Source organism: Coenobita brevimanus, chromosome 85, assembly GCF_032717465.1.
Source record: "Coenobita brevimanus isolate Jiangsu-jjx chromosome 85, ASM3271746v2, whole genome shotgun sequence".
Classification (NCBI taxonomy): Eukaryota; Metazoa; Arthropoda; class Malacostraca; order Decapoda; family Coenobitidae; genus Coenobita; species Coenobita brevimanus.
Window position 1 is genome coordinate 9,972,194 of NC_137038.1, and position 14,038 is coordinate 9,986,231.

Genomic DNA, 14,038 nt, shown 5'->3' on the forward strand with positions numbered 1-14,038 from the left:
ACTGTCCTTCACCATCATCATCATCATCATCCAGACCTCTTTTCCCATCCTGGGGCAGGGTGAGGAGTGGCACATCCAGACAGCCTAAGTTTGCCCAATCCAATGGGTCAGGCTTCCATTCACTCATCATTCAAGCCCCTGGAATCTTGGCCCTATCTGGTACTCCAAAAACATTCACCACATTCTTTAGCTTCACATAAATGTATTCGATTGAGTCAATCCAGACGACGTCATGTTAAAAAAGGGTGCCAAATCTCTGATTATGCACTTCTTCTCACAACATTCATCCAGCCAGCTTGATTTTTGTCAGTTCTCTAGCCTCACCGACTTCCATACCTCTCTTCCTCACACACTCATCCACCATATACTTTCACCTTCTCCTTGGCCTACCTTGCCTCCTCCCTCCCTCAGATTTGCTCAACTATACCTTTTCACCACTCTAATGTTATCCATTCTCTCCATATCGCCACACCATCTCAGTACACTTTCTTCGATCTGGTATCCACAGATTTCTACATAAGTTTAAATATATAAATGTACAGCAATTTTTTTTTTTTTTTTTTTTTTTTACCAGCCAAAAGAGTGAAACTGGTATTGTTATCAATTTGTCTGTTTGTCTGTCTGTGTATCTGTTAGCATGACAACTTCGCAAATGCTCGAGATATCATCATACAATTTTACAGGTGTGCAGTAGCGATGAAAACCTCCTACAAGTTTGAAATTGGTGAAAGTAGGTCAAAGTCTGTGTATCTGTTAGCACGATAACTTCACAACCACTCAAGATATCATCACAAAATTTTACAACTGTATAGTAGGGATGAAAATCTCCTACAAGTTTGAAATTGGTGAAAGTAGGTAAAGGTCAACGTCATATTCCGAGCTGAACTAGATATGTATTGGCTTGTGGCTGGTGTGATTCCCCCTTTGGGGAGGCCTATATTATTTTTTTTTTTTTCCTATTAACATCACTATACTGTACATCACAGAGAGAATATTTATGAAAGCTCAAATGATAAATATAAAGATAAATTGCAAAGTTCTCCCAATTTACGGCAACAGTTAAATGGAAAATGATGATTTTTTGGAACATATTTTATAATAATGACTTACTGTCATTGCAGCCATCGCAAGGAAAGGAATAAAGTCCGCTACAGAACTAACTGGTTGCATACATCCAACCAACATCCAGTAGAGTTTCATCAGAAATTTAAGAACCCTGGGATAGGCTGCCCAGTCCAGGCACTTTAGGTGAAAGGGACCAGTTACTTTCCCCCCAACAGTACTACATAAGTAATAAATCTTAAGGACCCATCAGAGTTAGACCCTCATGGGCCATATCCACTTGAGGCACCTAACATCACTGGACTGGACAAACTGGAATGCACACTCCTAATTTTGTATGATAATTTCTCAAACATGTGATGAAGACGTAACTTATTTAGTCTTCCTGTATTGTTTCTAACTGCATTTTATAATATGTAACATGGAAGACATGATGACTAGACCTAATAACCACAGGCACTCTATACTGTACATATTTTAAAGAATTAAACACTTGTATAACATCTCATGATTTAGGTTCAAGCATATGGCCTTTAAACATCGTGTGATAACATAAACTTACTTTGATCTGGCATGCCCCATAATCAGTGCATGGAATATGTTCTCCCCAACTGGCAGCTGCTTCTCCTTCATAAACTCCAGGATACGGGTGGCACCCTCTATGTCACCATCCTGTAATAAACATCATTGGTATGGAGCTCCCATTCTCTTCAATTTAACTCACTGATTGATATTCTTCTCCTCATCTTAAATGTCAGGACCAACTTGCCTAGCCCCGGGCTCCCAGCTCCTCATGGGGCAACATAGGATTGGATGATGGATGGATGGATTAAATAAAATCATCTGATGGTAGCCAAATGATTTCTATCTATCTATCTATTGCCAGACGCCTCAATCCCGTTTGGGGTGGCCACAAATAAATCGCCTCCAAGTCGCCCTGTCCCCCATCATTTCACTGCCCTGCTCCCATCTCACACACCCCTCTCTCATATACCTCTCCACCCCATCCCTCCATCTCATCCTCAGCCCCCCCCTCCCTCTTCCCCCCTCCACCTCACTCACATACACTCTCTTTGTCAGTCTTTCACCCTCCATCCTCTCCACATGGCCAAACCACCTCAGTGTGTTCCTCATAACGCTTCCCATCACATCCACATCCACACCACAACGCTCCTTTATATCCTCATTCGTCAGCCTGTCTCTCCATGTGACTCCACAGGCTCCTCTTAACCCCTTAACCGCGGGGCATCACTTTCGTGATGCTTGGGAGCAAGGGATCATACCGCGGGGCGTCGCTTTTGTGATTCTGTGTTATTTTGAATTCACCCGGGCTTCCAAGCGGGGGCTTGTATCATCTATCAGTACTGCCAATGTCCAACACTAGTCAGCACTCCTAATCTCATCTGTACTCCCATCCATTGTTGACAATTTAGCCATTTCTCCCCGTTCTTGACTCCCCTCCCTACCCCCCCTCCATTACCCTATCCTCTCGCCTGCCCAGCCGTGCTACGCTAAGTAAATCTTCCCTGGAATTTTTCACTGATTTCATCCATTGAAATAAGCCCTATGTCCTATTCTTATACCAAATAATATATACAAGAAAGAAATAAGGTAAGTGAGAGTGCCATACACCTTGAATTGGCTAATCATCACCTGACAACACCTCACGTGCACTCGTTCGCTAATTTTCGCTGTTTTTTTCCCCTTGAAATATGCCGTATAATCTATTTTCGTAATAAATATACATGTAAGGACGGAGGGGAGAAGCCTAAGTGATATTTACATTCACCTGGAACTACCAAATTTATAATGTATTGTCTAGATTTCCTGCCAATCATATCAGTGCTAGACTTAGCTGTTTCAAGAACCAATATTGGTAACTCTGAATAACCCCTAAAGCAGGCCTCCACGCTGGCCCTCCATTATCAGTTTACTCTCATCTTCCGAAGCGAGAGTACGTATGTTTCTTCTTGCTGACTTCAAGGCCTTTTTTCACCCCCATGCAAATGGCCCTGTGACCTTTACCCCCTACTAAACCTCGTGTGGAAAGAGGTAAAGGGCTGACAATTGATAAAAGAGTGACTACGATCTTTCTATTGAGTAAAACAGTGCAAGTGGAATTGTAAATAATGTGTAAATAATGTGTAAACAGCAAGTGAAAGTAATGAATGTAAATATACGTGAACAATGGAAAATAGTTTTATAAGTTATTTCAAGTGACAGTGCACAACACAGTGTAAATAAAATAGAAATGTAAATAACGTAAATAAAATAGAGAACGTAAATAGAAATGTAAATGAGTAGTATTATAAGAAAACGAGTATATACCCTAGGAGTAATGAAAGTGAAAGTTTCACTCTAGCATGACTGAATGCTATGAGTTATGAGAGTGAAGATGAAAGTGACATTCACTCTCAATGCCAGTATACAGGACGAGAAAGTGAATGCTACGTATTTTACTGAAAGAAATTGAATCCCTACAGTGACAATAAACTAATACTACTGAAGGAAACTTATGGATAAAGACTGTAGATATATATAAGTGTTATATAGTAATAGAAATATAAAGTGTGAGGGGTTTTATGAATAATAAATGACAGAGTAACAAAAGCGAACTAGTGCCAGTGCGACGATCAGACGCGCTCGTAATTTCCATTGCTTTCACAGTGTTTTTTTTTGAGTATGGATCCCAAACTACTTGAAAATTGTAGAATAGTGTTTATAGTGTTTGTATCTGGCTGTGGTAATCATATTACGGGTTGTCGGGAAGTGTAAAGTGGAGACTTCGTTACCCTACTTCAGAGGTCTCCACAAGTCCTACGGTAACCGACGAAGGCTCAACAATCATTCCAGGAGAAAGCTGAAGGTATGTGCCATAAGCATATGTAATTTTATTATTCTAGGACTAATAACTGATTTTTGGCAAATATTTTTTGAGAGTCTGTCGGAGCCCAAATAACCCCGCGGCACACGCAAGTCATTGGTAAACAAGCTCGCGGTGTAGGGGTTAAATAACTCATTTCCACAGCTCTCACTCTTGACTTACATCCTTCCAACAATGTCCAAGCTTCACTTCCATACGTTATAGTTGGTATCACAATACTGTCATGTAGTAACTTTTTCACTTCCATGCTCACTTCACTGTTTCTTATCACTGATTTCAAAGAACCAGCAACCTTTCTTCCCTGCTGCACCCTTTCAAGCACTTCACCCTCCAAACCTCCATCCTTACTCATCACACTACCCAAGGACCTAAATGTACTCACATTTTCCAATTCCTCACCAACCAACCTCGCTGTACATTCACTGACTTCACCTCTCTCAAAGACCATCACTTTACTCTTCCCTATATTCACCTTTAGATTCCATTTCTTACACACTCTCCCAAACTCATCCACCAAGCCTTGCAGCTCCCCTTCGTCTTCACTCAACAACACAGTATCATCTGCAAACAACAGTATAGGGAGTTTCCAAACACCATCCTCTCTCACCAGGGCCACTCCAACATCCACTACCCTACCTTGTACCTCTTTTATTACCCCATCCATGTACAGATTGAACAACCATGGAGACATGACACAACCCTGTTTCAACCAAACTTTCAAAGAGAAAAATTCACTTAGTTCACCATCCACACGCACTGCAGCCTTCGCACCATCGTACATACTCTTCACAGCATTCAACAACTTCCCATCTACTCCATATATTCTTAACACTTTCCACAATCCTTGTCTATCCACCCTGTCATATGCTTTCTCCAAATCCATGAAAGCTGCATACAACTTCTTTCCCTTCTCTGGAAACTTTTCCACTAAAGATCTAAGAATGAATATCTGATCTACACAACCTCTTCCCTTCCTAAAGCCTCCCTGTTCTTCTCCAACTAATTCTCTGTTCTTTCTCTAACTCTGTCAATAAGTGTCCTACCATACACTTTTCCTATTATACTAAGAAGACAAATGCCCCTGTGATTACCACACACTTCTTTTTCCCCTTTTCCTTTGTAAAAGGGAATAATTATACCTGACTTCCAATCCTCCGGGACTCTACCAAATGATTTACCTATATGAATTTATAGCACTGAAAAGGTTCCTGAGGATTGTGTTTAACCCTCTGCAAGTCAAAAATTTCCCAAGTTGAATAAATTCTTTTGGCTGTGACCTGCACATAATGCCTACCTCTAACCACTGCAGTAGGAGAGTTATGAGGCTTTCAGATACCTTTTCTTTACTAGTATATTTCCTGTAGGGCACATTAATATTTTCTTATTGGTTATTTGCACAAACCGTAACCACATTACAAAGATAAGAATAACATGCCAGGAAATGTTAACCCCTTAACTATAATGAAAACTTAGATTTTATTCTGATACAAAACAGTTTTATTTATATTTGGAGCCTTTAGGAACTGGAGGCTAAGATATTGCCCTCAGTGACTCCTTCATGAAATGAAATCTTTTTTTAAACTTAATAAAATAATTTAGAAGAAGAAAGAATAAAATAACCTAACCTAGAGAGGCAGTTCTGTCATGGCAATCATGTTTGGGGATTCCCAAGAGGAAGGAGGCACTGGAGATGATATGATGATGACCATGATAATGATGAAAATGATACTGATGACAGAGATACTGATGATGATGATGATTATAAGCAATTATCTGGATGTATCATCAATGAAAACAATTTAAAATAACTTTTGGCAACTACTGATACCTGGCAGTACAGACACAGACAACATCTACACCCTCTGTTTCACAAGATATGCAGCATAAAAATAATAATAATAATAATAATAATAATAATAATAATAATAATGATAATAATAAAAATAAAACATGGATACCACAAAAGTACAAGCTATCAACTGTCAGCTCAAGGAAACTAGGGCATAGACATAGATAACAAAACAGAATTCCATTAACCCCTAAAGTACACAATTTGCTCAACAGGTCTGTCCCTCCAGCCACAAAACAGGGTCGATTTTTCGACTTTCACCAAAGTAAAAATTTTTCTTCCACATTTCAAGAGGCTGAATTTACACACCTGAAAATGTATGTTTCAGCCAGATTGACTGAATAGTTATCACCCAATCACCCATCAAAGATGCAAAAAAGTTACCAATCCCCCATGGGCGAAAATAGAAAATGTACAGAAAATGCATTATTTATGGTAAATAATTATATATACATAGCTAATGTCAATGTGAAGTGTTCCCTTGGCATGATATGTCAGTCTGGTATACGTCCATAGTAACAAAACAAGCCAGGCGAAAAGTGGAGGTGGAGTGTGTGGGGCTGGAGGGGGGAAGGAGGATGGAGGGATATAGGAGGAGGGAGAGGGGAGAAGGGTTGCTATGCACACACCACTGTAGGGGGTATGCTGGGGTATGGTTGGCTGGGAGGGGACAATGTGGAGATAATGCTATGGGGCTGAGGGAGGTAAAGTGACGGTGGTGGTGGGGGGTTCCTTCTCCCCCATCTTTGGGGGCCAATCACGCCATACCACCCCAAACACTCTAGCTCGCGTTGGTCTGATCCCATATACGTCACCAAAGAGGCAGAGTTACTCTCTCCCAGTTTTTTGTGTGTCTTTATCAATCGTGCAGGATAGGCTGGTGTGTCAAACTACACAAAAGCACAATCGTGCGGCATAAGTCTTTAGGGGTTAAGCCTTCCAACAAATGATGATATTTAGTATAATCTTGCTGTTATCATATGATTTTATTCAGTTTCAGAAAGCACCCAAGCAGTGAAAGGGTTAATATTGGCTTTGATATCTTAAAAAAAAAAAAAAAAAAAAAAAAAAAAAAAGTACTCCTCATAATAAAAATGTTTGTACAGTATTCCAACATATCACACCTTTTTCCATACAAACAGTACTCCAAATGGGGAATAAGTGGAAGATCAATTTTAAACACAATAAATCTTTAAAGTGATGGGTAAGTTTTCTGCATATTACAGCGGACTTAACAGGAATAAAGAATGTAAAAATATAAAGGCGACTTATTTTACAGTACCAAACTGAATGAGTTAAACATTAGTCACAAAAACAATAGTAATAACACTAATCATACAACTACTAATGACAACAATAATAATGAAGAGCATACCTGACAGTATCGGGCAATGAGGCGCTGGTATGTGACTCTGTTGGGCTCAATGCCATGCCTCTCAAGGTCAGCCAGGAATTGCGTTGGTGAGAACTTGTGGTCGTTCTCCAGGTACACCCGCAGTAGGGTGTTGTAGTGGCTTATGTCCAGTGACACCTCTGACAAGCACACAAAATAACCATGCAAAAGTTTGAATACAATTTTAACCCCTTTAGTAATATAGTTTTTGTTTTATTTTTGTAATCTCCTGCCACCTATATTCTCCTTAGAAAAGATTTTATAAACTGGAGGGGTTAGAAATAACCTTCATATATCTCTTTAGTGCTAAAAATAATATTAAAGTTTAATAAAACTGTCTGTTAAGTACAGAATATGAAAAACAAAACACATCATTTTATATTCTCCTCAGAAAAGATTTTATGAAATGGAGGGGTTAGAAATAGCCTTCAAATACCTTTTTACTGCTAAAAATAAAAGTAAAGTTAAATAAAACCGTCTGTTAAGTAGAGAATATGAAAAACAAAACACATCACCGAACTGAATGCAGTAAATCTATACAACACTGAACCCTTTCACTACAGTACTTATTTTCCAAATTAAGCAGACTACCACAAGACAATTTTATTCTACTACCTGTATTTTATTCAGTTTTAGTAATGACAGGGTAAATGCTACATCTTAAACCTCCTGCTCAAAAAGTCTCTCCTAATTTCAATACAATCACCCAGAGAATGAAGTGAAAAAGACAAGACCACCTGACTGAAGGGGTTAAACATATCATAACTGAAACTTCAGTAAAGTACTTTTGTACATTTTTTCAAAACAATGCTGTAAATAACAATAAAACTAAAATACTCACCTTTGGAAAAAGAACTAACTTCAATATATACAGTAAATCCTCACTATAACAGACTAATTGGGGTGCAAGCCATTAAAAAAGTTAAAGTCTGATAAATGCGATATCTGGACTTCCCCCTGCTAACCCGGACTTTTTCCAATATATCAGACATTTGTTCGCATCGCACTAATGGTTTTTCACTACCACCGCAGTACTGGACTGTATTATACATTCACTACAATAATCAAATGGTATAATATATATATAATATTACCACACTGTACACTGATAAGCATGCCTTTTATTTACATTATTGTGGTGAATACAGATGAAGTGGTCAGGCAGTCTAGACTGCTTCTCGATTTATCAGACTTTTTCCAGTATATAAGAATTTAGTCTGGTTGGCTCCTTGATTCCGATAAAAGTGAATTCCTGTATATTGCAGTCCGCTACAAAGAGGTTTTACTGTACTGGTATACAAAACATACTGTGCGTGTGTGTGTGTGTAAAACTGATCATCCTCTTCCTAAAGAATTTACAGCATTATGTACAATACACCTTAACATTCTCTTCGGTGCCATTTATATCATAAATATCAAGAGTCTTCATACACGAGAATAATGAGGTGACACTTAAAATATGACTCATAACTATAAAAGTTCATATATTACGAACTCCAAGCAACTGCCACAACCAAACGTAACTTACGCAGTTCATGTAGTGTGTCCCATATTTCCTGCACCAGCTTGTTGCGCACCTCAGGCCTCTCCTCTGGAACAAGGCTGCCACAACACCGCAGCAACAGCAGGCTCTGCAGACTTGATGCGTGTTCTGCAAATTTTAAGTTGGTCTGTTTCATCATCAGTACTGTATATTCAAACATCCCACCAGATGATGAGGTGGATGTGATATCACCGCAAATAAATATTACTTTTCTCATGCTCGCCTGCATGTTTAATAAATTTACACAAGAGTAAGAACCAGAGCCAAATTCATTCCTCCCTCCTTCCACTGAAACACATAAAATACATACAAAATCAACATCTGCTAAATACGCTGAGATACCTGGACACATATGAATTAGTATAACTAAAGATCACAGTCATATGATTAAGGAAGTCTGTTCAAGAATTGACTGATTAAACAGGTATACGATTATGGAGGGTTGTTCACTGGTTAACCAATTAAATAAGTGTACATATAAGAATGAAAATAATGGTTAACCCAAGCATCCGAGAACAAGACTGACAACAGATGGCTATGAGTGCACCTACATTTTTATTTACCAGTCGGTGTACATCTACATCTTTTACCAGCCTGCCTAACTAACTGTCAAGAATACTGCTTGACGCTATACTGAGATACTATAAGCCATGACTGGAACCAGATCTCTTCCTCCTCTTCTCATGATTTGCTACAATTGTACCTTACGAAAAAGACCGAAAAATACCAGAACTAAAAAAATCTGTATACTGCAACAAGGACTGTCTCACTCCAAGATATTACCATACACTGCATACTGTAGTGTTCCTTGCTTATGAATATTTAATCCCTTGAATCTTGTGACAAAATTTCCTGGAATATTCTTGCTACCTACAGATGATTTTATTCAGCTCAGAGATCACCCTATTGGTGAAGATAAACAAAGGCCACATGTAACCCATCCAGTTCAAAAAGTCTATCCTATGGTAAATAATATTACCAGGAGATAGCAAGAACAAAATAAAGCAATACAGTACAGGTATATCATCAGACTGAATGAATTAAAACCACCAAGCATCTTACAGCTTACATAGGTAAAGGATTGATATGGCCATAACGATAGGGTAGCACATGGCCTGTGTTCTAGTGGGGTTAGGAAGCTCTCTACCACATCTTCCTTAACATATAATTTTGCTTTTATAAGACACTGTAAACTTTTTGCCAAGGGACATCTCATATAGTTCTCGCTGTCTCCTGACAGTTTTGAAGAGGAAAAATTAGATATAGCCTTTCCTAACCCCTTCTTTACCAGGAGGCTCTCTAAGCTCAATATCATCATCTGCTAGCAAAAAAGTCAAACTATAAACAAATAGATGGACACTGAACGTACCATACTGAAGTTAATATTCTCTTGTACATTACTCATGCTTTTTTAATACTGATGTAGCTTTACCATGCTGAAGCAGTTAATATTCTCTCGTATGTTATTCAAGTCTTTAAAATACTGATGTAGCTTGTGCAAATCAAGCAAATAATAAAGTACCATATCTTGAAAGCGACAGGTCAGGAAGATACCATACACTGCATACTAGGGAGCTTTCTTTGGTGATCAGAATATAGCCTTGTCTGTATTCAAAACTGCAGCAACCAAAACTCTTGAGGCTGAATAGTTTTGTGAAGCATCAAGCTCTGAAAATCAATCACTATACCTATACTGCACTAAAAAATAAATAAAATATAATAATAATAATAATAATAATAATAAATTCTCAGGTACAACAGATGGTCTCTAAAGATATAACAATGATGTCCAATGGGATAAAAACAAAACAATTGGCAGTAACCGATTTAATAAACCTAAGCTCTGTTACAAAATGAAAGAGTACAGTATTTCAATAACAGTCAGGCTGCTACAATGATTTATATTCTGACTGATCTCACCGGCATACTCACTTAAAATTTTGATCTCCTTAAATATCTCTTCGATATCCCTGAGATATATGCGGCCAGTGCGCTTTATGTCTGTGTCGATGCGAACGAGAGCCTTGTCAATGCCCTGGAATGAAGTTTGGCCGCCCCTCACATTCTCAATGGGTCGCTGCGCTGCGAGAGGTCTGTGCAGAATAATATAAGTTAATCACAACAGCAATTAATCCCTTACATATGATGACGATTTTTCTTTTTATTCTATTTTCAAAACTTTAGTCATCAAGCCTTTCTCTCCTCTCACTACTGTACTTCTCTATAAGAGTTCAGTCTGAAACTTCATGTGTCCTCTTTATCAGGAGTTTAATGAATAGGGAAGGGCAGAGACTACTGAGAACACCTTAGCACACTTCCACTTATGAACTGCTAAAATGGAAATTATTGTAAAAAAAAAAAAAAAAAAAAATCAGTTTACATCATCTGAGACTGAAATAATGTGCGATGTATAAGATACCATACCTGTATAAGTTTGAGGTTATTTTTCCCAATCTTTTTATTTTCTTATTAAACTGTTTTCATTGACAATAACCAACATTACTTAAGCATTTTCTACCCTCCCTTCTGGCTTAAAAAAAAAAAAAAAAAAAAAAAATCTGACTTTAATATGCCAGATGGCTTGAATCTAATGACATTTAAATGAATTACTGAATTACTGTTGCTACATTCCATCCATCCATCATCCATCCTACTTTTCCCCATGAGGAGCATAGGAGCCCAGGGCTAGGCAAGTTAGTCCTGATATTTACGGTGAGAGTGACAAGCCTCACTCTTCTCTGAAGGAGTAGTTGCAAGGAGAGTGGAAAGGTTACAAGAGGATGAGAAAAAGGCAGAGTATAAGAGACAAGTGGAGGAACGATTGGGCATATATGAATTGGAGCAGATGGGAGACGTGGAAGGTGTGTGTAGGATATTTACAGAAGAAATATGTGCAGCATGTGATGTGGTGTGTGGAAGGAAGAGAAGACAGAGGGGGGTGCAAGGAACAGCGTGGTGGACTGAAGAGGTGAAACAGGCTGTGGCACAAAAGAAGAGAGCATACAATGAATGGATGAGAAATAGGGGCGTGGAAGAAGTTGAGAGGCGGAAGAGAGAGTTATATGTAGAAAGAAAGAGAGAGGTGAAAAGATTAGTAAGAGAGAGTAAGAAGAGAGTGGATGAGGAATTTCGAAGGAATTTGAGCGTAAAGTGGAGGGACTGTAAGAAAATGTTCTGGAGAGAGGTGAAAAGAGCAAGACAGGGTGGAAGGGAAGTTAGCAGGGGAGTGAAAGATAAAAATGGTAGATTACTAGTGGAGAAGGGAGAATAAGTGAGCAGATGGAGAGAACACTTTAAGGAATTGTTGAACATAGAGGATGGAAGTAATGCGAGTATAAGTGGCTGGGGAATGGCTGGGAGAAGGAGGTAGGTGAGAAGACAGGAAGAAATCAGTAGGATAGAAGTTGTGGAAGCAATGAAGAAAGTTAAATTGGGGAAAGCCCCAGAAATTGATGGAGTGTGTGGTGAAATGCTGAAGCATGGGGGAGAGATAGTAGTAGAATGGATGTGGAAGATGTGCAAATTGGCCTGGGAGGAAGGTAGAGTCCCGGAGGATTGGAAGTCAGGTATAATTAGTCCCTTGTACAAAGGAAAAGGGGAAAAAGAAGTGTGAGGTAATCATAGGGGCATTTGTCTTCTTAGTATAATAGGAAAAGTGTATGGTAGGATACTTATTGATAAAGTTAGAGAAAGAACAGAGAAAATAGTTGGAGAAGAACAGGGAGGTTTTAGGAAGGGAAGAGGTTGTGTAGATCAGATATTCATTCTTAGATCTTTAGTGGAAAAGTTTCTAGAGAAGGGAAAGAAGTTGTATGCGGCTTTCATGGATTTGGAGAAAACATATGACAGGGTGGATAGACAAGGATTGTGGAAAGTGTTAAGAATATATGGAGTAGATGGGAAGTTGTTGAATGCTGTGAAGAGTATGTACGATGGTGCGAAGGCTGCAGTGCGTGTGGATGGCGAACTAAGTGAATTTTTCTCTTTGAAAGGTGGGTTGAAACAGGGATGTGTCATGTCTCCATGGTTGTTCAATCTGTAAATGGATGGGGTAATAAAAGAGGTACGAGGTAGGGTAGTGGATGTTGGAGTGGCCCTGGTGAGAGAGGATAGTGTTTGGAAACTCCCTATACTGCTGTTTGCAGATGATACTGTGTTGTTGAGTGAAGACGAAGGGGAGCTGCAAGGCTTGGTGGATGAGTTTGGGAGAGTGTGTAAGAAACGGAATCTAAAGGTGAATATAGGGAAGAGTAAAGTGATGGTCTTTGAGAGAGGTGAAGTCAGTGAATGTACAGCGAGGTTGGATGGTGAGGAATTGGAAAATGTGAGTACGTTTAAGTAACTGGGTAGTGTGATGAGTAAGGATGGAGGTTTGGAGGGTGAAGTGCTTGAAAGGGTACAGCAGGGAAGAAAGGTTGCTGGTTCTTTGAAAGCAGTGATAAGAAACAGGGAAGTGAGCATGGAAGTGAAAAAGTTACTACATGACAGTATTGTGATACCAACTCTAACGTACGGAAGTGAAGCTTGGACGTTGTTGGAAGGACACAAGTCAAGAGTGAGAGCAGTGGAAATGAGTTACTTAAGAGAAGCCTGTGGAGTCACATGGAGAGACAGGCTGACGAATGAGGATATAAAGAAGCGTTGTGGTGTGGGTGTGGATGTGATAGGAAGCGTTATGAGGAACACACTGAGGTGGTTTGGCCATGTGGAGAGGATGGAGGGTGAAAAACTGACGAAGAGAGTGTATGTGAGTGAGGTGGAGGGGAGAAGAGGGAGGGGGAGGCTGAGGATGAGATGGAGGGATGGGGTGGAGAGGTATATGAGAGAGGGGGGTGTGCGTTGGGAGCAGGGCAGTGAAATGGCGGGGGACAGGGCGACTTGGAGGCGATTTGTTTGTGGCCACACCAAACAGGATTGAGGTGTCTGGCAATAGATAGATATATAGATAAACCCCAACCATCCATTGGATGTAAACCTTCACCGGCTCAATCCAACTGGAGTGCCGTAATTATGGTACCCACTAAAACATCAGGCACCAAAATTTGGTTATATGGTTACCACCCAGCATAGTAAATGGTTTCCAGGTGTACAGGAAACCATTTGGCTTGTCACTCAGCGTAGTCAACCACAGGCAGAAGTAAGAGGAAAGATGCTACAACTTGCATATTTTATTTGGTAGGGGAGACTTTCTGAACTGGGGAGGTTAGGTATTGCCTTCAATAACCCCTTCACTACTGTACTATGTTTAAGTCCTAGATAATTTGCAGTTTCAAAAAATCGTGGCTATTCCGATGCCTTTTTCTAAGC

General features: G+C 39.4%; 1 protein-coding gene across 1 annotated transcript in view; it reads right to left on the reverse strand.

Moving 5' to 3' along the window:
• Window positions 1–14,038, reverse strand: part of bsf (bicoid stability factor) — a 113,135-nt gene that overhangs the window by 96,919 nt on the left and 2,178 nt on the right. Inside the window, exons 2-5 of the mRNA XM_080280618.1 lie at window positions 10,664–10,824; window positions 8,717–8,839; window positions 7,171–7,328; window positions 1,625–1,734 (exon numbers count right to left, since the gene is read on the reverse strand). Of these exons, the coding sequence (XP_080136744.1) occupies window positions 1,625–1,734; window positions 7,171–7,328; window positions 8,717–8,839; window positions 10,664–10,824 (552 nt within the window). The remainder of the gene's footprint in view (window positions 1–1,624; window positions 1,735–7,170; window positions 7,329–8,716; window positions 8,840–10,663; window positions 10,825–14,038) is intronic.